Below are 26,678 nucleotides of genomic sequence, written 5' to 3'. Positions count from 1 at the left end.
TATCTCATCCTGGGCTTTTAGTTCTTAGGAGAATCCTTACTACTGCTTAAATATACTTGCTTAAAATAACCAGTCTTTTTCAGTTGCTTATATATCCTCTTGGCTCAAATTTATCAGATCATATGCTTCTAGGAATTCATCCATTTAGTCTCAATCTTCTAACTTATAGAAACAGAATTTTTCAAAAGATTCCCTAAAGATCCTCTGGTTTTCAGTGTTATCTGTTTTTAATATCCTCTTTTTGTATTTAATTTTATTAATTTGGGTCTTTATTCTGGGTAGTTAGGATAAGGGCTTGTCAATCTAGTTTCTCTCTTCAAGGAACCAAATCTTTATATTTTTATTCTTTGTTTCATTAATTCTTCACTGAAACTTTGTTATTTCTTTTAACTACTTTTGGGTTGACTTGTTTTTTTAGTTTCATGTTATTTATTTTAGATCAATCTATTTTTTATAATTTATTTATTTTCAAGCAGAAAGAGAGAAAGAGAGAGGGAATGAACATGTCAGAGCCTCCTGCCACTACAAACGAACTCCAGATACGTGAGCAACTTTGTCCATCTACTTTATGTGGGTACCAGGGAACTGAGCACAGATCACTAGGCTTTGCAAGTGCCTTTGACCACTGTGCAATCTCTCCAGTCTCCTAATTTTTTAATGCAGGTACTCATAGCTCTAAGTTTCCCTCTTGGGTCTGCTTTTCCTCTATCCCAAAGGTTACATGAAGTTGTTTTAATGTTCATTTGTTTCTAGGAAGATTTCAATCCTCACACCCATTATTTTCAATTATCAATGAATGAATCAATCAAAAGTATATTATTAAATTGCCATGTGTTTGTATAGTTTCTGTAGTTCCTCTTGCTATTGACTTCTGTGCTCTATTATGAAGGTGAGAACTTATTCAAATATTTATATCTATTAGGACTTACTTTATGTCCTAAAATGTAATCTATTTTGTAGAAAGTTTCATAGATTGCTGAGAAGGTGTACTCAACAGCTGCTAGAATACTAGGTAGATGTCTGCTAAGTCCATTTCATCTATGCGGACCTGGATCATCTATCTATTAATGAGAGTGGAGTATTAATGTATATTTGTATTTGGATTTACCTGTTCATTTTATGTTCAATGATGCTTATTTTACAAAACTGGTTGCACTAACATATGATGCACCTCTTTAATATATTATTTTTATTTGCTTATTTGAGAGATGGAAAGGAGGAGAGAGAGAATGATAATGGGCATGCCAGGGCTTCTAGCTACTGCAAATGAACTCCAGATGCATGTGCCACCTTATGCATCTGGCTTACATGGGTCCTGGGGAATCGAACCGAGGTCCTTTGGCTTCAGAGGCAAGTGCCTTAAGTGCTCAGCCATCTCTCCAGCTCTGATGCACATCTTTAAATCCCTTATATCATCTTGCTAGACTGTTCGCTGTATTAATGTGCAAGTGTGTACCCTGATTCTGGCTTGAAATCTGATATGGTGGCTCTGAACCTTGCTTACTTTCACATGTTTTCACTCCAGTCTGTGTAGGTCTTTGCTGGTCAAGTGAGGTTCTGGCATCAGCAAACAGTTGAATGTTGTTTATTAATCCATTCAGGTAGGTTGCATCTTTTAATTATGGATTTCAGTCTTTACAGTTATCACTTGAATGTGTATATTAATTTTCCCTTCAACTTAGAGGTTTGATAGTTTACTGAGTTAATCATGCTTATTTCGTAATTCTCATCTGTTTATTCTCCTGGTGAAATTTATTATTTTCCAATATTGTTGTGATTATGTATAACTTTTATCATCTTCTGTATTCAAGTATTTCTTTATTTTTTTCTGCAGTACCATGAAATGGACTTAGGGCCACAAGCATGCTAACCAAGTACTCACCACTAATCCATATCCCTAGTTCATTTTTTATTGAGAATCTTAATATATAATATATAAACATATGGTAATTTGATCATGTTCCTGTCCAATTACCCCCCTTTTACTCACCCCCATACCCTGAGGACCATCTCTTTTTTTTTTTAATTTTTTTTGGTTTATTTTTATTTATTTATTTGAGAGCAACAGACAGAGAACGAGGCAGAGAGATAGAGAGAGAGAGGGAGAGACAATGGGCGTGCCAGGGCTACCAGCCACTGCAAACGAACTCCAGACGCGTGCGCCCCCTTGTGCATCTGGCTAACATGGGACCTGGGGAACCGAGCCTTGAACCGGGGTCCTTAGGCTTCACAGGCAAGCGCTTAACCGCTAAGCCATCTCTCCAGCCCAAGGACCATCTCTTTTAAAGTAGTCTTTCCTCTGTGTGTGTGTTGTTGTTGTTGTTTGTTTCATTCCTTTTGTTCCCCTTCATCCTCCATGTCAAAATGTTGATGGGCTCAAAATCATGCTAGTCTTGTGAAGGCATTAGTAACCAATGTGAGGTCATAAATGCACCAAACCATTCATGTTGGGAATATAGCACCACAATGCATGCCCACACTGTGGCTCAGTCTTTCCACCTTCCTCCTCAGTTCCCTGAGTCTTGGAGGGCACTAGTGTTGAGCTATTCACACCCTTATTTTCTACTCTGATGCATTTTGAGTTTCCTTAGTGTCTACCACCATCTAGGAATGGCTCTCTGGCTAACAGTTCTATTCTTTCTATGACTGACTATTCAATGTTCCCTGAGCCCTGGCAAATATGATAGAGAGGACTTGTCAGGTCTTAAGCTATGACATTCTCTTCCTATTTGGGTGAGTCTTTGGTCTCCCTGGTATTTGCTGCCAATTGTAAAAAACAAGGTTCTCTAACCAAAAGTGAGAAAATTATTAATCAAAGGGCTTAAACATTTCTCTCTTCTTATTATTAAAGCTAAGACTTCAAGTTAAACAACGGTCGTGAGACTGGTATTCCCTGTCTTGTTCCAGACCTTAGTGGGAATGCTTCAAGTTTTTTTTTTCCATTTAGTATGATACTGGCTTTAGTTTGTTCTATATAGCCTGGGATGAAACCTACTTGATAGAGGTGGATGATCCTTGAATTCAATTTACAAGAATGTTATTGATAATTTTTGCAGTAAGTTTCATCAGGGATCCTAATCTATAATTTTCTTTTATTTCTGTGTCTCTGTCATTACTTTAATGCTAGCTTCATTGAAAGATTTAGGGAGCTTTTCCTCCTTTACAATTTTATTAGATAACTTGATTAGTAGTGGTTCCAGATCTTCTATAAAGGCCTGGTAAAATTCAGCTGTGAATCAGTCTGGCCCTGGATTATTTTGGGTTGGGAGATTTTTAATTATAGCCTTAATCTCATTTTTTTTTTCAAGATAGGGTCTCACTCTAGCCCAGACTGACCTGGAATTCTCAGACTGGCCTTGAACTCATAGCAATCCTCTACCTCTGCTTCCAAGTGCTGGGCTTAAAGACATGCACCACCATGTCATGCCAATCTCACTTCTTGTTACAGCTCTATTTAAATTTATTTCTCTCTTCTGTATTTAACTTTGGTGGATTATAAGTGTCAAGAAATTCATCCATTCACTTCCACATTTTTTAGTTGGTGGTATCTAGATTTTTGAAATACATCCTTATGGTTCTCTCAATTTCATTGGAGTCTGTTGTAATATCACCTTTAACCTCTAATATTGTCAATTAGTGTCTTCTCTCTCTCTTACTTTTGGTTAATTTTGTTAGGAGCTTATCTAGTTTTTCTTTTGGAAGAACCACTTCTTTGCTTCAGCATTTTTTTTTTTTTTTGCTACATTTCTAATTGATTTCTGTCTTGATCTTTATTTTTTTGTGTCTGGAACATTTGAGTTTGTTTTTGCTTTTCCAAGGCCTTCAGATTTTGCACCATATGTATTTGAGATCTATTTTTTTTTTTATCAGAGAGAGAATTGGTATGTCAGGGCCTTAGCCACTACAATTGAACTCCAGATGTGTGCACCACTTGTGTGCATGTGTGAACTTGTGTACATGCATCATCATGTGTGTCTGATTTACGTGGTTCTGGGGTGTGGAATCTCGGTCCTTCAGCTTTGCAGGCAAGCACCTTAATTGCTAAATCATCTCTCCAGTCCGAGATCTATTTTTGTAATGTAGGCATTTAGAGCTATTAGCTTGCCTTTTAGAACTGCCTTCAGGGCTGGAGAGATGGCTTAGCGGTTAAGTGCTTGCCTGTGAAGCCTAAGGACCCGGTTCGAGGCTCAGTTCCCCAGGTCCCACGTTAGCCAGATGCACAAGGGGGCGCGTGCATCTGGAGTTCGTTTGCAGAGGCTGGAAGCCCTGGCGTGCCCATTCTCTCTCTCTCCCTCTATCTGTCTTTCTCTCTGTGTCTGTTGCTCTCAAATAAATAAAAAATAAAAAAAAAAAACTTTAGAACTGCCTTCATTGGTTCCCGTAGGTTTTGGTATGTTGTGTGTTCATTTTCGTTCAGTTATAGGAAGGTTTTGATTTCTTTCTGTAACCTGTTTGTTGTTGAATAGGGTATTGTCCAATCTCCAGGAGTTCATGTATATTGTATTGCTTCTCTTGTCAATGTCTAGCTTTATTGCATTTTGGTTGAATTTAATACTACGTTATCTCAATTTTCCTGAATATGTAGAGAGTTGTTTTGTATCATAATGTGCAATCTATTATAGAGAATGTTGTATGAACTGCTGAGTAGAATATGTATTCTGTGTAGTTTGTATGGAATGTCCTACAGATGTCTGTTAAGTCCATTTGATCTATGGAATTATTTATCTCCCTTGTTTCGCTTATCTTCTGTTTAGATGATCTAATGGGAATAGTGGGGTATTGAAGTTACCCACCATTATTGTATTGGGATTTGTACCTGGCTTTATGTCTATTAGATTTTACTTTATAAAATTTGGTACACCTGTTTATGGTGTGGGTATGTTTACAATTGTAACAACCTCTTGGTGAACTGTTCCCTTGATTAGTATGAAGTAGCCTTCTTTATTTTTTTTCTTTCTTTTTATTGTAAAGTCTATTTTGTCAGATAATAGTTTAACTATACCCACTTTTTTTGTAATTTCATTTGCTTAGAATATCTTTTTGCATCCTTTCACCCTCAGGTGCTGTCTTTGATAGGTGTGTTTCTTGAAGACAGCCAAAGCATAGCTCCTCTTTTCTGATCCAACCTCTTAATCTTTGTATTTTCATTGGGCAGTTGAGTCCACTGATATTCACAGATATTGAAAGATGTCAGTAAATCTCTGTCATTTTGTGAAGTCTGGTGTTTTCTTGGTCATCATTCACTTTAACTGTTCTAATTTGATTATTCTCTTCTCCCTCCTCCAGACTCTTAAGTATGTTTATTCTTCTCTTCATTGTGCAATATTCCACCCAGTATTCTCTGCAAGGCTGGCTTTGTTCTCATTTATTCATATAGCCAGCTGTTATTGTAGCAAGCTTTACTTTGTCCTTTTATTGTGAGGGATAAAATTACTGGGTATTGTAGCTTTGGTTGGCATCTGTGATCATTCCATATCTTAAAGACTATATCCCATGCCCTTCAGATGTCACTCTGAAGGTATTACCTTTGTAAGTGACAAGCTGTTTCTCTCTTGCAGCTTTTAGTAATGTCTTTGTTTTCTGTGTTTACTATTTTAACTATGTCATGGAAAATTTCTTTTCTGATTCTGTGTATTGGATTTGGTGTTATATGTTATACTTTTATAACTAGATAGACCTTTCTTACATAAAATTTGGAAACTCTTCTTCCAAATTTAATGATTGGTTCAAATGTTTTCTTTCAAATTGGAATGTTTTGTCTTTTTAAAAGGTGCCCCACCTTTCCTTCATGTACTGCTCATGCTTTTCTTGAACCTGTCATTGATTTTGGCTTCCTGATCTATGTCCTCTGCCTTGTCCTCAAATCCTGATATGCTGTCATCCACATGATCTATTGCATTGATATGGCTCTTCTGGAATCATTTTAATTGAGTTATTTCATTTTGTATTCCTTTTTTTGCAACATATCTGTTGCACTCCGGTTCGCATTGCTGATGGAAATCACCCAACCAAGAGCAGCTTCTGGGAAAAAGAGATTTATTTTGGCTCACAGGCTCGAGCGGGAGCTCCATGATGGCAGGGGAAAACGACGGCATGAGCAGAGGGTGGATATCACCCCCTGGCCAACATAAGGTGGACCACAGCAACAGGAGGGTGTTCCAAACACTGGCAAGGGGAAACTGGCTATAATACCCATAAGCCTGCCCCCAACAATACACTCTCTCCAGGGGGCATTAATTCCCAAATATCCATCAGCTGGGAACCTAGCATTCAGAACACCTAAGTTTATGGAGGACACCTGAATCAAACCACCACAATATCTTTCTTTTTATTGAGTTCTACTATTATTTCCTGGCTTGATTTTCTTTGTATTTAGTTAATTGTGTTGTCTTGGAATTCATTCAAGTATTTATCTGTGTCCTTTTTGAATTTATTCATCTACTGATTTCTTTTAATTAATTCTTATGCATTTCATTCAGGCTTTTATTTATGTCCACTTTACGTTTGTAGTATATAATTATCATGATCATTGTTTGGAATCCGTTGCCTGGAGTTTCCTCTAAATAGATTTTGTTGGGAGGCTTCAACTATGGGACTAGGTAGACTTCATGGTGAAATCTTGTCTTGGCTTCTTGTGTTGTTTCCATTAAGAGTTACTCATCTGGAGATAATCCTTTTGTCCTGTGGAGAATGTAGCAATAGCGGCTTCACTGGAGAGTACAGAGTAGCTGGGATTAGGACTGATTTATTAGTAAGAGACACAAGTATGGACTAAGAGCTTAATGGGTCCGATTCTCCTGGATCCCCAGTGACCTACCAGAGTCTGGATTGAGAGGAAAGGCAGTGCTGATTTGTAACTCACTGGAAGGCAGGGCCCTATCACCTGGTGCTTCTGGTTCCCAGGTGACTTATCCATATCTGGGACTTGGGCCTATATGCTAGATACTGAGATGTCTAGTGCTTTCCGGTTCACTGGCTGGAAACCTTCCCTGTCTGGGGCCTGCACGCTGGAGTGAGCTGCCTGGTACTTTCCAAAAGCTTCCCTAGCTGATGACCAACTCATATCCCAGGGCCTGGGCCTACATGCTCACAGCCCAACAAGCTGTCTGGAGCATTCCAAAGGATTATCTGTTTGGTCTCTTTTAATTTTTTTATCCTTGGGAGAGAGAGCTACCGACCACCTCACCCTCCATAGTCTGAACTCCCTGCAGCTAAAACTTTGGGTGGCCATCCCTATCCAACCTCCCCTTTCCCAAGACCATCTTTCAGGGCAATTTCCTATCCAAACACTGTGGCAGAGTGTTCCTGACTCCTGGACTTGTGATTGTTTTTCAGGTACCTAGAGAATCTAACTCTCAAATAAGCAGTCCACTCTCAAGACTGTGTCTGGTTAAAGCACTCTACTATATGAGGATCAATGCAATTGGTTTCTTCTCCAGTGCTTCCACAGGATTCATTATTGCACCAAATCCTCTCACTAAATTCAAGAACTATGGGCTAATTTTAAGGCTAGGATTAATACTGTTTCTTTCCAAAACTGGAATAAAAACAAAAAGGGTAAATATTTGGATAAATACAAGTCTGTATTTCCTGAATATTGGCCATGAAATACAATAATGAAATAATTTTGTAGAATTTAATACACATGTAGATTTTTTAGTGTTTTAGGTTGGTATTTTAATGCTAGACAAAAGGTGAAATTCAATTATGCCCTGCCCATAGGGTGTGAAGTGTAGCTAGCTCAGTGGTAGAGCACTTAATGCTTGAGGCCCTGGGTTTCATTCCTCACATAACATAAGAGAAAAATCTATGTTACCAACACCAGAAACTTTAAATACATGCATTCAGAAAGAATGAAAGTAAACTACGAAAAAAGATATACAAATAATTGCTAAAGAAAGCTAATTTGATAACAGCTGGTAAAATAGACTTTAAGAAAATAGCTTTATGAGATATGTAAAAGAATGTATCATGATGATAAAGAATTAAGTTGCACGGAAAGGATCAAGCTCGAGGTCTGCATGTAAGTGGTAATACAACAACAAAATGTTTGCAGAAAAAAAATGACAACTAAATAGGAAAAGAGACAGGTCTATCCTCAGAGATGTAGACTTTATCACATCTCTCCTTACTAGACAAAAAAAAAAAGAAATGAACAGCAACACAATTGACCTAACAGGTATGTATAGAGTATGTAGCCAACAATAATACAACATTCAAGCCTGCAGAAAATACTGAATGAAAGTATCTACTATACCATAAAAGAAATATCAATAAAATTTCTAGGCTTAAAAAGCTTGAAATATTTCTAAAATACACACTTTTGTAGTGGAATTAAGATATAAAGTAGTAAGAGATGATTAGAACACTTTGAAGTGTTTGAAAGTTAAAGGCACATTTTTGTATCTGCATGTACACTGTTGCAGTCAGGTTCGCATTGCTGGTAGAAATCACCCAACCAAGAGCAGCTTCTGGGAAAAAGAGATTTATTTTGGTTTACAGGCTAAAGAGGAAGCTCCACGATGGCAGAGGGAAACGATAGCATGAGCAGAGGGTGGACATCACCCCCTAGCCAACATAAGGTGGACAACAGCAACAGGAGACTGTGCCAAACACTGGCATGGGAAAACTGGCTATAACACCCATAAGCCCGCCGCCAATAATACACTCCCTCTAGGAGGCATTAACTCCCAAATCTCCATCAGCTGGGAACCAAGCATTCAGAATACCTAAGTTTATGGGGTACACCTGCATCAAGCCATCACATTCTGGCCATGGCCCCCATAAACTGATAACGATACATGATGTAAAATGTAATGCAGTCATCTAACTTTAAAAGTCCCCATAGTTTTTACCAATTCCAATGATGGTCATACATCCCCATAGTCCAAGATCTTTCAACTGAGCCATAACAACAAAAAATAACCTCAAAAAAACCCATAATGCCACAGAATAAATATTCACATTGCAGAAGATGGCATTGGGCATAGCAAAGAAACATTCAGGCAATACGAGATTTAAGACAGCCAGGGTAAACATCAAACTTTGTAGCCTCAAGTCCAATAACTCTAGCCAGTGACAAATCTTCAAGTCCAATAATTCTAACAAGCAACAAGTCTGGCATTCCAATTTGCTAGGATACTCACAGTCCTTAAAAACTTAATCGGGGCTGGCAGATTTCCTTAGCAGCCATCTCGTGGTCCCGGTATCTCCACTGTCTCTCCACTGCAATCCAGGGCTCATCCTCATAGCCCCATGGGGTCTCCATGCAGGCATCCAGCAAACCTGCTTTACATTGCCCATGGCCATTTCCAAAACACAAGAGCGTGTGGCAAAACTGAATGACCCTCTATTTCCTACATTTCTTATACTCCACAATACCATGTAGGGTGACAATTTGTTAATCTAGGGGGGAATAAAGCAGACTTTGAAGAATAGGACAATCCTTGAGCACTCAGGCCCTTCAATAGAGAATATTCTTCCTGTTGCCCCAGTGCAGGTCAGCTGACCCAATTTCAAAGGTTGTAATCTCTCAATTGCAGCTTAATGGGCAGCAGTTTCAGCCTAAAGATTTCTTTCTGTGCCATATCCCTCTGCTCACACCATTTTATTTCTATGCAAAGCAACCCTACACAACTTCTCAGGACATGGGCATAACAGAAAGCTTCTCACACAAACTGCTAGCCCAGTCCAAGCAAAGCTCTTTCTCACCCTCATAAGCCAAACCTCACAGTCCATAGTTCTTACTGCATTTAGGTCTTTCATCCCTGACTAGAATAGTCCATCAAGCTGTACTTACAGCATTTCAAGGCATCTCTTAGGCCAAGATTTAAAATCCTTCCACATTCCCCTTGAAAATCGGCTCCAAAAGGCCAAAGCCACACAGTCAGGTGTTTAGCAGCAATCCCACTCTTTGGTACCACTTCACTGTTGTAGTCAGGTTCACATTACTGGTAGATATCACCCAACCAACAGCAGTTTCTGAGGTTTATTTTGGCTGACGGGATTAAGGGGAAGCAGGGGAAAATGATGGTATGAGCAGAGGGTGGTCATCACACCCTGGCCAACATAAGGTGGACCATAGCAACAGGAGTGTGTGCCAAACACTGGCATGGGGAAATTGGCTATAACACTCATAAACCTGCCCCCAACAATATACTCCCTCCAGGAGGTGTTAATTCCCAAATCTCTATCAGCTGGGAACCTAGCATTCATAACACCTGAGTTTATGGGGGACACCTGAATCAAGCTACCACATACACATAAGCGTTTAGGTACATGGGTGTGCACATGCAGTATAGGCCAACAGCTGATGTCAGTTGTCTTCCTCCATTGCTCTCCCACTTAGTTTTTGACACAAGACCTCTCATTAAAGTTGGAACTCACCAATTCAGCTGTTCTAACAAGTCCCAGGGCACCTCCTGCCTCTACCTCCTAAGTGCTAGAATTATAGGTCTTTATGTGGGTGCTGGAAATTCAAATCAGATGCTAATACTTGCATGGTAAGTATTTTCTTGACTGAGCCATTGCTTCAGGTCGTCAAAGCACATATTATTTTTTTAAATAATCTATGAGTAGACAGAGAAAACTAACAAAGCCCAAAGCTGATTCTTTGAAAAAAAAAAATTACTACAATGTATAAAAGACTTTGTAAGAAAAAAAAAAAACTGGGAGGACATAACTTAAAAATTTTTAGAGAAGTGAAAAAAAATCACCAAAGATCTTTCAAACAAAAAAGTTTTAGCATTCCCAGCCTTCAGGAGGCTGAAATGGGCGGGGAGGGGGAGGGGTTGAATTTAAAATTCTTCGGCCTTACACCAAAATTCTTCCTCAATAAAAATACATTATTAGCCAGGCATGGTGGCACACACCTTTAATCCCAGCACTTGGGTGGCAGAGGTAGTAAGATCAATGTGAGTTCAAGGCCATCCTGAGACCACAGAGAGAGTTCCAGGTCAGCCTGGGCTACACTGAGACCCTATCTCGAAAAACCAAAAAAAAGAAAAAGTTATTAAATCAATTAATAACATAAAAGGATACATTCCTTGAAAAATACTAAAAATGATAAAAGAAGGAAACAGAAATCTGAACTGCATAGCATCTATCAAATAAACTGAATGTTACTAATAGATTCCCCACAAAGACAATTTGTGGTCTACACATTGCTTCCCTGATCAATTACTCTAAATGTTTAAAAAAGAAGTAATACTAATCTTAGATAAACCTTTATAGAATAGAAAAAAAGAACAATTTCGAAGTTTCTATATAAGACAATCAATCAATGATAAAACGAGAAGACACTATAAGAAAAAACAAGAATAAACCAATCTCTCCTTGATTTTACTAAACTTTTAGAGATCTAAGAAAACTCTGTTAGAATAAGCAAACCCAGTATGCAAGGGCAGTATTTTTACAAGCAAATTTTAGTTTTTATTCCAGAAAAAAAAAAAGAGGGTTGGAGAGATGGTTTAGTGGTTAAGACGCCTGCCTGTGAAGCCTAAGCATCCAGGTCCAATTCCCCAGTACCCACATAAGCCAGATGCACAAGGTGGTGCATGTATATAGAGTTCATTTGCAGTGGCTAGAGGCCCTAGCATGCCTGTTCACTCACTCACTCATTCTCTCTCTCTCTTCCCCTGTTCCCCCTCAAATAAATAAATAAATAAGAAAAATACTTTTAATGGATGATTTCAGTTGTCACAATTTAAAAATATAACAAATATACAAAAATAAACTTGACAAAATATATATATTCAAAGCCATTTATCACTATATATTCCATTCTATATAGTATATTTAAGAAAAATTCAGAATATTTAACTATATTAAGGCATTTATTATATTATTGAATTAATGCAGCCTTACTAAAAATCTCAAGAGTTTCATGAAAATTGACTAATGGATCCTACAACTTAGTTTGCAAAAAGTTAAGGATAACCAAGACAATCTTCAAAAATAACTAAAAAATTCTTCTTTTAAATAAGACATATTATAGAGTAAGTTATTAATGATAGCAGGATATCAAGTCAATGATAAACAAGTACACTACCAGAACAAAAGAACAAGTCTAGAAAGAAAGTCACAATGATTTACTCAAATGAAAAGATAATTGTGATACTTGAAGGTAGTAGAAAAAGCGTATCTTCTTAATTAATAATTCCAGGTCAACTGATTTTCTTCATGGATATTAATCCCGACTCCTACATTTAACATTACAAATAAACTACAGATAGATTGTTGATATAAATGTACAAAGCAAAACAACACAGCTTGGACTGGAGAGATAGCTGGGTGATTAAAGGTGCTTGCTTGCAAAAATTGACAGCCCACATTTGATTCCCCAGTACCCACATAAAGCCAAACTCACAAAGTGGCACACCCCATATTCACTTTCTCTCTGTCTGCTTCTTTCTTTCTGTCTGTCTCTATCTCTTTCTCAAATAAATTTTAAAAAGCACAGCTTTAGAAGAAAACAGAAGAATATTCTGATAACTTTGAATAAAGATGATTTATTAAGCACATCACAGTAACTGTTAACTGTGGAAATTTATAAGCATTAACCATAAAATTTACAAATCCTTTATAATTTAATTTTAATCCACCAACACACACTGTAGAGTAAAAAATCAGCACAAAATAGGAGGAATAAAATATTCACTAAGCAGTACATTTATGCTACATGTACTTTTCTACATGCCTAAATCAATAAACATCCATATTAAAATGTAGGGGCATAGTGGAGCTAAATGTATTATTATGGTATCATCTCTATCTTTTAGAGATTGGTCATAAATTTAACACTAAGATTTCTAGTAGCTATATAAGAAAAAGATAAAGTTGTCATTTACATATTCATAAGCCAAACAGATGAGCATGAATCCATTTCCTAGAAATTCAAATGGTAACAATGAAGTTAAGACAAATATTTCTCACAGAAGTCTTCACAAATAAGCTACGTTATAATCAACAATGTCTGTAATAATAACATCAAACAGACCTTCTGCAATCTCTTTTCATCATAATTTTCCATGTACACTGATAAAATATTATCAGTGCAAGAGTAGATAAAGTAAATTGGGTGAGAGAAGCATGGAATAATTCAGTTTTACATATTCAGATACTCTATGATGCTATGAAATAACCTAGAAATGTTGATCAAAGTCCAAACCCAAAGTGTTACTACAGGGCTTGGGAGATTGCTCAGTTAGTAAAGCACTTGCCTTAAAAGCATGAGGTGAAGACTAGAGTTCAATTCCCAGAACTCAGGTATTTAAAAAAAAAAAAATTAAGCCCCAAATGTGGTGGTCACACATATAATATTAGCACCAGGGATGTGAAAACAGATAGCTCCTTAGGGTTGGCTGGCCAGATTAGTTTAGTCTAATCAGGCAAATGCCAAATCAATGAAAGTTTCCAAAATAAAAATGTGGATAGCACCCAAGGCTTATCTGTAGCATCTACACACAGATGAACCTGCCCTCCCCCACACACGTTCTCCTAAATTCAGTCAAAAAAAATATTCATTATAGCCAAGGTATGAACAGTCTCATAAGGCAAATTCAAGCAAGTAGTAACATAAAGTGTGAAAATATAATCTTTTACCTAAATACATTTCTTCTGCTAAGTTGAAGAGCAACAGACTTTTTAAAAATGATTATCCCACACTAAAATGGTAAGACTGCTAAAGGTCACTCACTTAACTAGGACCTCTGAGCACATTTCTTTTTTTTTTAGCAAAATGTTATATCTTTCCTAGTTCACCATGGTTATAAATCGGCAAGTATAGATGTGAGGTAGAAAGAAAAGACCTGCTAGACAGCTTTAAGAAGTAACAGCTAATTTTGGAGAAATGGTAGAAATGTGAAAACAAAGAACTCTAAACAAAGGAATTATAGGACCATTTAGCAAAAAGGACTAGTGCACCTCAAGAATCTCCAAGGGCAGCATTACATTATGCTTCATGTATTCTTTAAATCATACAGGGAAATGCATAACCTCTTCTTTTGAGCAATATACCAAAAATGTATAACTGCTGTTTATTGTGGGTTCAATTACAAACCAGTTATACAGAAGGTTGTATTCTATAATAGTTGTTGACTGAAGTACTACAGTGGATGGATGAAATTTAAAAGTTAACATGAATATCAGTTAACTATAAAATATGAGGTCTTTATTCCCTGAATACATCAAACAAATATTCACATTCAGAAATATGTTGATCTATTAAAACATATTTTATGTTATTAAAGTACATTATGAGATTGTGTCTACCCTGCTTATTTCATCATACTATCCATCTTCTTAAATCCTTCTTGTTATGATTTTGTGTGAGAAGTTTCTCTTAAATACTGATTTATATTAAAGTTTGTAAAGCATTTAAAAATGTTTATCTTGATATAACTATCAATTTTTAAAAGTTTAGATTTTATTTACCTTTGCCAACAGAACCAGTCAAAAGAATATGTCAGCTTTTCTTAACTTTCAATTAAGCTTAAGAACAGTGGGGAGAAAAGACTTGTATCCGATTGAAAAAAAATTTTTTTTTCAAAGTTCTAATCTAAATGATAGAAATGAAGCCATTCTACAAATACTTTGAAGTGTGGAAGCTTTAGAGCCTTCAAATGACCTAATTTCCCTGTGATAAATCTGTGGAAACATATAATAAGATCTTACTTGCTGAGATAAGTATCACACAAATGGTTTTGTTGTACAATACACAAATGATCTTTGGGAAGAAGTGATGAAATAATTACACACACACAATCATAATGAACCAAAATTCAATTTCTTTACACCTATAGGTCAATATAACTTTTTCTCCAAAACATTAGCAACTGAGACAAAGCCTATATTATAGGCTCCATTGTTAGCCATGAGTAATAATTTATATGCACCATTAACAATTTGGACAAAACAGCTTAGATAATGCAATCAATATAAATATTTATATAGATTGAATCTAAGTCAATATACTATGCACATACTATGCAAAAACTATAACTAAAGTCAGCATTTATAAATTTCAAAACATAAAATAGGGATGGAGAGATGGCTCAGCTGTTAAGGTGCTTGACTGCAAAGCCTAATGACCCAGGTTTGATTGCCCGGTACCCACATAAAGCCAGATGCATGGTGGCATATGCATCTGATGCTCATTCACAGTGGCTGGAGGTCCTAGTGTGCCCATTCTCTCTTTTCTCTCTCTGCTTGCAAACAAGTAAAACAGAAAATAATTATCTAAACAATGAAGAAATAGCTATCCTGGATAGCTGTCCATACAAATCTGTGATGTTACTGAAATGTCTTAAACATAGTTTAAAATTTACTTCACATGAAGCTGAAATACAAATGCCTGTCTCTTTCTTGACTGCCTTCATGAGAGTACAAATGAGCAATGAATGATCTAAAACCAACAAAGACAAAACTAGTAAAGAAAAAAATATCATTCAATCAATATGTATTTGCTGAGTGTCAGTAGATAATACTGAGTAGAATTTTAAAAAATCACACAGAAAACAGGTGTGATCACCACCTCCACGAAGTTTAACTCTGTTGAAGCGACTATGAAACATACTATTTGAGAAGCATGATATAGGATGGAACCTGATTTGGAACTATCATTTCTAATATCTGTAAAACAAAGGTAAGAATAGCTTTTTGTTCTACTTAAGAATGCTATTTGTTTAAAAGACTTTAATAAAGCCTATCTCCCACAAAGCTTACATCGTATACAAAACAAATAGATGAAATTATTTTATCATTTACAATTTGAAGTGTGGCAATTTAAAGTGTGATGTTCTTCCTGCTAAGCAGACAAATGTACAACAAAAGTTTTTAAAAGATACTCAAATTTATTGAATATAACTCCTACTTCAAATATCAGCAAACTGATTAAGAAGCTAGACACACTTTTACATAAAGAAATTTAAAAAGTGTAGACATAAATTGCAGAAAAGAAAAAGGAGTCATCATTATCTAATAATTAATTATCACTGATAGTTGGTGACTCGATGAAATAAAGTAATAATAAAAGAATTTAAGGTTTAGAATAGTTTCTAAGAAAATGGATACCCAGAATTTTATTCTTAAAAAAAAAAAAAAAACTCCAAATGTAAGACTTGACAACCTATTGCCTCGTTCAAAATCAGTTCTATCTGAATACTAGAACTGCTAGCGGTTATTCCTTCGTTTCTGTGTTTCCTACAGGAAGGGAAAACTACATTTTATAATTAGAAAACATTTAAGGAAAGACAGTAGACTTAGGAATAAATCTTTGACATGAAGACTAGTAATCCGTCACAGTCCCAAAAACAGCACTAGCACTGCAGTTAATGCTAGTTACTATCTAGTATCTATCTATCTGGTAACTAGCATTAGGCATTCAGTATTTTATGGAACAAAGGAGTGAAAATACATGTAAACAAGCACACACAACCGAATGCACGCTGATTTGCGCCAACAGAGTAATTACTTTCACAGAAACTGCCTGATAGCTGAACGTGCTCCAAAGCAAAGCACTCTTCCTCCAGGCCCTCCTCAACCGCTCCACACTAAATTACACATTCAAAACAAATCTTCGCCGGCTCCGCCCCAAGCCCTCCCGCGGCGGCCTCTAGCACTTGTCCTGCTGCGAAGTCTGGGGCCTGGGTGGCGCCCACATGCCCGCCCTCTGCAGGGCACGGGCCGCGGACGGACACGCGGGGCGAGGCGGCAGCCCCGGCCCTGGCCCTGGCCCTCCAGGGGCTCGCGCGCCAGCCCGCAGCCCGCAGCCCTCAGCCCGCGCCTGCCCGGCCTCGGCCGCCGTACCTGCACACGGTGATCAGGTTCCTGCGCTCCACCGCGGCATTGCGGGCGCTCAGGCTCTTCTTGCCGCCGCGGCTCCCGCTCAGGCCCCCCAGACTCCGGGAGGCCATGGCAGGGCTCACCCCTGGGCCCCTTTTGTCTCCTACGACCCCGCACGCCTCCCACACCTGTTTCACAGGGTCCTCGCGCCGTACACAACCCCCAGGGTACGTGAGGGACGCAGCGAAGATCCGAGGCTGGGTGTGGACCGCAGACGGCAAGCGCTTGGCACCCAGCTTCCTCTCACGCACGAACACGCGCGCGCGCACACGCACGCACCACCTCCGCCCTCGCGCGCGCCGCTGCCAGCCGCCGAGGAGCTCAGGTTCTGCGTTCGACGCTTCGCTCCGTCCCCAGGGACCCCGGCCGCCGGCGCGCGCGACCCCGCCACACCCACAGAATAACCACTCGCGCTTGGTCACTAATCTCTCCCGGTCCCGTCTGCGGCTGCTGCGGTGAGGCCCGGAGCCTCACGCACGCAGCCCTCCCTCCGGCCACCTATGGGATCCACCCTCTACCCTCGGGACCCAATCGTAGCAGGCGGGGGCGGGGCCTGCGGTGGGACCTTTAAAGCGACGTGCTGAAGCCCCGCCCCCGACGCGTGGGTCTGTCAAGGCTACCTGCGGCGTGCAGAGCCCCTCCGCGACTCACCGGTCCGACGCGCAGTGTGGCTCCGGGCCAGGCCATGGCAAGCGGGGTTCACAGAGTGGCTGGGGCCCAGCGGAAGCGGCGGGGTATCAAGCTTTAAAACCAGATCCCTAGGCCTGGGGCCTAGCCTAGTTTCTGACAGAAGATGCCTCTGCGCCCGCACCCCGCTCTGTGCAGGAGGACCAGCAAGACGGGGGGGGCGGGGTTCTTTGATCCCAGCGCCTACCTTGGGCCTGGTCAACAGCGACACAATGGGCTGAGGGGGAAATGTGCTCCTGGGCCATCCTTCTTGGGATGTCTAGGACTTCTGGACCTTCCACGACAGCTCCCACCCTTCCTCCAGCACAGAGTGAAGCCCGGGCGGAGAATGAGCGTGAGTGTACACTCTCGCGTCCTGGGTAGTGACCCTTGGGGCTTGACCCTGGTCCATACCGATGGGGCTGCTTCCCGAGAGGTCTAAGGAAGCTTTGCAGTCTCCATCTCTCAGGCTTTACCTGTGGGAGACTGCTGAGCTGAGACCCAGGCCGCCCTCCCTCACCTAAGATGCTGTCTGCCTGTCTTGGAACCAGTATTGTACAGACGGTAGATTGAAATCCTTAGTAACTACTATTCCCGTGGAGCCTACTACAAAGTGCTGTGCTTATAACGTGACCTCAAACAAACGCTCCTTAAACTTTAATTGGAGGTCAAATTTGCTATTTTTATTGAAACATCACAATTCTAGTGACTCAAATATCCATATAATTTCCACCTCTATTTTTGAAGTTTCTCTCAAAGAATACGATATGTAGTTTAGTGCAGATATTTTTAGCCTTGTATTTGTATGTAGGGAAAGGAGACATTGTTATTCTATGTTGAATTTTTAAAAAAATATATAGTTACTACTTTCAGAAGGTTTAAATCTTGAAAATCTATTTAAAATCATCAGGGCAAAGACAGTTTTAATCTGCAAAACCTAATGGTAGAATAAAAATCTATTTAGAAAAATGTCTTAACTAAGTTATTATAATGAGTATGCATGGATATGAGAATAAACTCTAGATTTTTCTTTCACATTAATAAAAGCAGGTGTTTTTCACATACAGGTATAAATGAGCTATCAGTGCACTTGTTCCCAAGCATTTCTTGTGATATAGATGCTTCTAAGGAGACCTCTCCTAGGAAATTGTATCTTTTCTTGCTAACCCAAATATGCATTCAGAAGTGGCCCCTGGGAAACAGTTACACAGGCTATATAGAGTCTCAGCAGTTTAGACTGACAAAGGCAATACTATTCAAATTGACATTGCTATTTTTTATTTGAGAAAGAAAGAAAGAAAGAAAGAAAGAAAGAAAGAAAGAAAGAAAGAAAGAAAGAAGGAAGGAAGGAAGGAAAGAAAGAAAAAGAAAAAGAGGTAGAGAGAGGGAGAGAGATCATTTCCATTCCAGGGCCTTCAGCCAGTACAGATGAACTCCAGATGCATGCATCACCTTTCACATCTGGCTTATGTGGGTCCTGCTAAGCCATTTCTCCCACATGGCACTGCTATTTTTAACCACAAATTAAAACTGCATAGAGAAAGCCCTTATATAGAGAAAAACTCTAGGATCAGGAGTGGTGGAGCACATTTGACATCCTACCACTCAGGAGACTTAAGTAGGAAGTGGATGTATTAATTTTGTGCTGCTGTGTCCAAACACCTTACAAGAAGCAAATTAAGGAAGGATGTTTCAATGTTACAGTCCACCATGGTGTGGGAAGCATGGTGGCAGGAGCTTGAGTCAGCTGGTTACATTCAATCCACAACAAGGAAGTGTTTTTTTTGAGGTAGGGTCTTACTCTAGCCCAGGCTGACATGGAATTTACTGTGTATTCTCAGGATGGCCTCGAACTCACAGTGATCCTCCTATCTCTGCCTTGCAAATCTGGGATTAAAGGCATGTGCCACTACACCCTCTCAGCCCTTTTTATTCAGTCTAGGGCCCTGGCCCACAGCTAGGGTGGGTCCTCAAATAACCTAATCCAGAAAATTGAGTACATTCCTAGAGATTTGTTTCCATGTTGATTCTAAATCCTGTCAAATTGACAACCAGACATTAATCATCACAACTCATCATGACATGGAAGACTGTGGCAGAGCAAACCAATTCACATCATAACTGAGAGGATGTGGAGAGTGTCAAGAAACATACAGGGATGATATACCTCCAGGACATGCTTCTAGTGGTCTATTTCCTCTAGCTTGATCCCACCTCTCAAAGTTTCTTCAGCTTCCCAAAATGGAACCACCAGCAGGGTCAAAAAGCATTCAAAACATGAGCCATTTCAGATTTAAATGGAACATTGGGCTACATAGTGAGATCCTGTCTTAAAAAGAGACAAAAAGGGGAAAAGAGAAGAAAGGAGGAAGGGAGGAGAAAAAAGGAGAGAATTGAACTTCTAGGCACCTATGCTAGTTAAGTCCTGAGAGAAGGACCTGAAGCATTTATCAAGAAGACAAAAGTGAGGGGTCATATTAGAACAAGAAAAGCAAGATGTTACTATTCCAAAAATTGGCTTTCTAGCATCAAGTGCATTTTCAGGTTATTTGAACTATAAGTGTATTAGTTGTTTTTCTCATTGCTCTGACAAAATACCTGACAAGCAACTTAAGGAAGACAAGTTTTATGTTTTGGCTCACAGGTTGAGGCTACAGTCTATCATGGTGGAGAAGGCTTGGCAGCAGGAGTGTGAAGCAGCTGCTCACATTACATCCAAAACCAGGAAGCAGAGAACAACAAGTGCTGATGCTCATTTAGATTTCTCCTACTTATTCAGTCCAGGGCCCCAGCCAGTGGAATGATACTGCCCATACTTAGGGTGAGTCTTCTCACTTCAGTTAACCTAATCTAGAAACTACCTCACATACATACCCAGAAAATATGTCTCCATGGTGATTTCTAAACCCAATTAAGTTCAAAACTTGAGAATAAAGATCACAATGAAGTAGCATTTATGATTAACAAATAAAATTTCTTCTCTAATTATTAGATACCAATGTTGTTTTTCATATATTACTTCTAGAGAGGTTGAATTGACATATCAATACTTAATATTTTACTATAATATAAGCAATTATTTCCTTTTGAATGTATAGTATTTAATTAAACTGCCACTGGGGGGCCTTACTTGATAAGATAATTTTCTCCCTCACTTATTCAGAGATGGGTGTCCTGGGTCTCTCTAGATTACTAACCTAAAAGGAGATTACTATGTAATTAGTACATGGTATTCTACAACTGTAGAGCTCCATAAGTTTTCATGCTATTTTTTTAACTTTTTGGCAACTATCTCAATTAATTATTTGATTATTTGAATAAAGACTATTCTGGGATATAAAAAGATTCACTAAGAAGCAGCAGATACCAAATCAGACCTATAGAAATTCTATAGTATTGGATAAATACATACCATCCTTTCTCCTCCTCCTCCTCTTTCTTTTCCTCCTCTGCCTGTCTCCACCTCCTTACTATTATTATTTTTGGTTTTTTGAGATAGGGTCTAACTCTAGCCCAAGCTGATCTGCAATTCATTATGTAGTCTCAGGGTGACCTTAAACTCAGTGATCCTCCTACTCCTGCCTCCAGAGTGCTGGCATTAAAGGTGTGCTCCACCACGCCTCGCTTCATCTTTTCTTATTATTTCCCCACCCTTACACTTCTGCTCAAGAGAAAAAATTACAAATGCAACAAGTAAAACTTGTCAAGTACAAAGTTCTGTAAACCAAAGAAATTACCAAACCACATTTCTTTTAGTCTCAGAAAATGTGAACATTCCATGTGTACCACAAATCCAGTTGCCATACATAACATTTTAGAAAAAAAATGACACTCAAGCTTTCGTATATGATTTTCTGCCTTTGTAATGGATGGGGAGATTTGCTTCTTCTTCACATACCCTCTGGTGCTAAGTGCAGCAGTAGCCTCAGTTGTGCTCCCAAAGAAGAAGAATTCACAACAGAGTACGAGTATAGAATCATGTAATCAGAGTTCATTTTAGCAGGTAAGGAAGTAAAAGGTGAAGTCAACTCTTCAGAGTAGAGGGCAGGAAGAACCAAGGGACAACAACAAAGCTGTGCCGCCAGCATCTGGACTGAGAAATCCTAGTCTACCATTTCTCCTCACTTTGCCCTCCCGTGGGGTAGTCCAGTGGTTGAGTGGTCTCCTTCCTGGACCAGGTAGAGGCTGTCTTAGAAGCCATTCTTACCGTCAGTGTAGTCTGTTACAATTAGTTATAAGAGTATGTATAATGGCACAACTACCAAAAAAGTTGAAACATTTACTAGTGAAAAAGGCAATGGTGCCTTGTGTATCTGTCTCTCTCTCCTCTCTCTTTCTTTCTCTCTCACACACAAATAAATAAAAAATTTAAAGAAATGAAATTCTTGATAAATCAATGAAATCAAGAGAGAAAATATTTTGGCAAAACTTAATATGTTCACAAGTAAATTTTGTATATGCAATATTTAGTATATGAAAAGACAGTAATGATTCACCTTTGAAATCCCAGGGCCAATTCATTTGTAAACGGATGACTACTAAGATTTCTGGTTGGTGTTCAAGACTTGGTCTACTGCATCTTTTGACTCATAAGTTTGACTAAGTATATTTCTCTGAATCAGTCAGTGAATATAACTAAGGAAACTGAATATTGTTGTAGTCATTTAGCTCTTGATTAAGAGCTATTTCATTCATCATGAGTTAATATCTTGGAAATATTTCTTGGCAGATTATGGAACATACTCTTCCATAATTACAGTTATCAGTTACAATTGTTAGTTTTCTATTATTTCATAAGAATTTTTACTGGCTTAGTGCCTTAAATGCACTCATTTATTATTATTATTATTATGACCATTCTATAGATCAAATTTGGTAAAAACTCAGACCTTATTTCTCAATGTTTTACTAAAGTAAAATCCAGGTGTAGGCTGAGCTATGTTCTCTTCTGGGTGCTTTTGTAGGGTGTATGTGGTGGGGGTGGTCAACCTCCTTTCAGACTCTCACTTTTTGGCACAATCAGCTCCTTGCATATGAAGGAGTGTGTTCCTTTTAATTCTGGCTGACATACGGTTTCTGTATCTTCAAGTCAGCAACAGAGCATCAAAGACCATTCATGTTTCATATTTCTAAGTTCTGCTGTCACTTGGTGGGGAATTCTATGCTTATTTTATTTTAGTTTTTAATATTTTGTTTATTTTTATTTATTTATTTGAGAATAACAATCAGAGAGAGAGAGAAGGAGAGAAGGGCTTCCAGCCACTGCAAACTAACTCCAGATACATGTGCCACCTTGTGCAACTGGTTTATATGGGTACTGGGGAATTGAGCCTTGAACCAGGGTCCTTAGGCTTTACAGGCAAGTGCTTAACTGCTAAGCCATCTCTCCAGCCCCTTATTTTATTGTTTTAATTATAAATTTTTATTTTATTTGAGAAAAATAAATTAAGACTTTAATATTTAAAAAATATTTTATTTATGTGAGTGAGAGAGGAGAGAAAAAGGTAGATAGAGAGAAAATGGATGCTCCAGGGCCTTCAGCTATTGCAAACAAACTCCAGACACATGTGCCACCTTGTGCATCTGGCTTACATGGGTCCTGGGTAATCAAATCTGGGTCCTTTGGCTTTGTAGGCAACTGCCTTAGCCAGGAAGCCATCTTTCTAGACCTATGCTTGTTTTAAAGGGTCTGCATGATTAGCTTTGACCAACATAGATAATTTCTAGTCTCAAGGTTAGCCAATTAGTAACCTTATATCAGCAAAATGTCTTTTTGCCATCCGAAATTATGTAATCACAGGAGTAATAATTCTAGGTAGCAGAAACTCAGAAGGCCATCTCAGAGTTCTTTGTAATGATATAAAAAAATGTTTTTTCCATAAATAGCTTCATTTTGTAAAAGCTGTGTATTTGTCAATAAGATCATGAGAATAAAAATGTACTTAACACTAATGTAGTATGACCAAAATAGTAAGTTTCCCAACCAAACTACTTCTGTTGATATCCTTATGGGAATTGAACTATAGCTAATTTCAGAGAAGCTATCAAACTGCTGGTGCTAAGGGTTTGGAAACTATGAATTACTTTAATCATTGAATAAATATTACTTAGTTGCCTATTATGCGAGATATATTATTCTAGGCTATAGATTTTTAGTAGTGAACATAAGTTCTGTTTTTGAAGAACTTAAGCTATAGATAGGATATCTATAAATCAAAAACAAGCATACATGTTTATAATGTATAGTAAATTATCCAAAGAAGATGAGATCACATAAAAGGAGAAGGACAAAACTTGAGAAGTCACTATTCCTAAAAATGACAGTGTCACTTGTGTTTGTGAAGTGAAACAGCACTGTATCCCTGTAAGGATATCAGAATATAATGACTGTTGGGCTGGAGAGATGGCTTAGCGGTTAAGCGCTTGCCTGTGAAGCCTAAGGACCCCGGTTTGAGGCTCGGTTCCCCAGGTCCCACGTTAGCCAGATGCACAAGGGGGCGCACGCATCTGGAGTTCGTTTGCAGAGGCTGGAAGCCCTGGCGCGCCCATTCTCTCTCTCCCTCTATCTGTCTTTCTCTCTGTGACTGTCGCTCTCAAATAAATAAATAAATAAAAATTAAAAAAATATATAATGACTGCTAAAGTAAAGAAAGAATAGGAGTTAAGTAAGTAGAGGAGCTTATGAGAGAAAGTATCCAGGCAAAGTACAGAGGAGGTAGAGACTATGTACAAATGATCATGGGCTCTAGGAAATACATTGTACATAAGGTTACCTTGGCATCACCTCAGAGGGTATGTGAGAAGGTTTAGTTGCACATAAGGGCAGAGAAGAAGCCAAGATTTACTTACACACAGGCTCAATGACCACATTAAGCATTTTCCATCTTCATCCTAAGAATACCAAGAACAACAATTTGAAAGAAGAAACAAGATCAGATTTGAGTTTTGAAATCAAGTGGAAAATGCTGCCCCATAACGATTTGAAAGTAGTCAAAATGCAAGACTTTATTAGAATTTCCCTCATCACTTGGGTTTTTATAGTCTCTGACTAGAAACTCTATTTTTTCCTTTAAAGCCTAAGTAGCTTTCTGATAACAGGTGACAGTACTGTACAATCTTATGCAGCATACCAATTTGCCCCAAATAAGGTCATCTGCCTTTGCTTGGTGTTTCCTAACCTAGAACAAGTGTGGTTACTAGAAAATTCTTTTTTTACATAAGAATAAAACTTTTGGTTTTCTGGACCATTACCTTCAATTTTGACAAAGTATGTTTCATAAAAGACAATTTCCAGGATAATAGAGGTTTTTTAATTTTTGGTTTGGTGTGGCTTTTAAATGAGTGACAATCTATTTCCCAAGATATTCCCCAGTTCTCACGCTCGAGTGATCCTTTAGCCTTAGTCTCTCTAGTAGCTGGAATTGCAGGACCCATACCTGGCTCTGAGGAATGATTTTAAACAGGAATCCTTGAATACAAGATTGTCCTGTTAATGATTGGGTTTCATCCCCACTTAAGTGAACTTTAATAAACAATTTAATAGTACCGCCAAAGCAGAAGATCTCAGTGTACTTCTTTTACTAGTTTTGTGATGCTCAACTTTCAGGGTCAGGCAGAACTTTAATACATGGGATAGACTAAATAACACAACCCTAGTCAGTTCATATCCTACTCCCACACTTCCATTCCACACCTACACTTTATTCATAACTTGTGCATGTTGGCCTAGTCCACTGAGGAAATTTTTGTGTGTGGTACACATGTATGTATATATGCATTCATATGTATGTGGGGGTGCATTTGTGTGTGTAGGCACATGCATGTATGTGTGCATGTATGTGGAGACCAGAGATTGATATAAGGGAGGTGTCTTCATTAGTCTCTACCAACCTTGTTTATTAAGACAGTGTCTCACTGAATCCACAGCTGGCCAATTTGTTCTGTTATTTTTTGTTATGTTCAGTTTTTTGTCTTAAAAATATTTATTTATTATTTGTTTGCAAGCAGAAAGAGATATACAGGAGAGATAGAGAAAATAAATGCACCAGGGCCTCTAGCTGCTACAAACGAACTCCAAATGCATGTACCACTTTGTGCATCTGGCTTTATTTGGGAACTAGGAGATCAAACCCAGGTTGTTATGCTTTGCAGACTAGTGCCTTAACCACTGAGCCATCTCTCCAGCCCTTGTTTTTCTTCAGACATATTTCTTTTTATTATTCATTTTTTAATTAAAATTTTCTGTCATTTTTATTATAAATATACTATGTATGAACACATCATGTGCCTTTATTGGTACCTTTATTTCCTACCTCTCTGTCCCTATTCTACTGAGGGCCCTCCTTAGTGTCATTGCTGGTATTCCCCATGGAGTTCTGGGTTATGAGTTGTGAGAACAGCAGTCAATCACTGGATGGGGGGCAATGCCTCTGGGTATACTGTGCCAACCTTTGGCTCTTACAATCTTTCTGCCCCCTTTTGCTGTAAATTCCCTGAGCCATGGTGGGTGTGTTTTAAGGCTACTTCAGTGAAAAATTCTCAGAAGCTTCTGTATTTCTGCTTTGGAGTATTGAGTATCCTCAGAATCTGTCTCCTTCACTGTGGCACTGTCAGCCTCACCATGGAAACAGCACTCTTGCTTATCACACCAATTCCTCTGTGGTATAACTGGGATGTTGGCTGAATTGTGCAGAGTTTATCTCCTTGGGTCTTGCTGCCTTCTGAAAAAAAAAAAAAAAAAACACAAACCAGATTTCCAGTAGTTAAAGTGTGGTTATGGGACTGTTATCTTGACTAGAAGTCCTGGGTTTTTTTTGTTTGTTTTGTTTTTGAATAAAGTCTCACTGTAGCCCAGATTATCCTTTACCTCAGTGACCCTTTTACCTCAGTCTTCCTAGAGCTGGGATTAAAGTGGTGAGCTATCTGGCCAAGAGCTGACCAACTTGGCTAGTCTAACTCCAGATATATTGTCCCAGGAATATGAATGCACCTCCTGAGAACTAAGATTACAGGTGTCACCATGCCCAGCGTGTGTGTGTGTGTGTGTGTGTGTGTGTGTGTGTGTGTGTGTAAATATAAATATATAAAAAAGACCCAAGTGGAGGGCCTTTTTTATATTTGCATAGCAAGTTTTTTTTTTTTTTTTGACTGAGCCATCTCTCCAGCTGCAC

The 26,678-nt window shown here is 38.6% G+C and overlaps 1 protein-coding gene across 6 annotated transcripts in view; it reads right to left on the bottom strand.

The window, feature by feature from the left end:
- Positions 1 to 17,165, bottom strand: part of Rundc3b (RUN domain containing 3B) — a 146,839-nt gene extending 129,674 nt beyond the window's left edge. For 2 of the 6 annotated variants that reach the window (XM_004662287.2, XM_045160434.1), the window contains exon 1: positions 16,807 to 17,162. In XM_004662287.2, coding sequence (XP_004662344.1) covers positions 16,807 to 16,913 — 107 coding nt within the window. In that variant the 5' untranslated portion in view covers positions 16,914 to 17,162. Of the gene's footprint in view, positions 1 to 16,806 lie in introns of all 6 variants that reach the window. The other 4 variants (XM_045160433.1, XM_045160432.1, XM_045160435.1 and 1 more) reach the window with 4 other exon arrangements.
- Between the last annotated feature and the right edge of the window lie 9,513 nt (positions 17,166 to 26,678).

Source organism: Jaculus jaculus, chromosome 10 (assembly GCF_020740685.1).
Source record: "Jaculus jaculus isolate mJacJac1 chromosome 10, mJacJac1.mat.Y.cur, whole genome shotgun sequence".
In the NCBI taxonomy this organism is placed as follows: domain Eukaryota; kingdom Metazoa; phylum Chordata; class Mammalia; order Rodentia; family Dipodidae; genus Jaculus; species Jaculus jaculus.
Note: the sequence above shows the minus strand (reverse complement) of the source record. Positions and strands in the feature narration are given on the sequence as shown.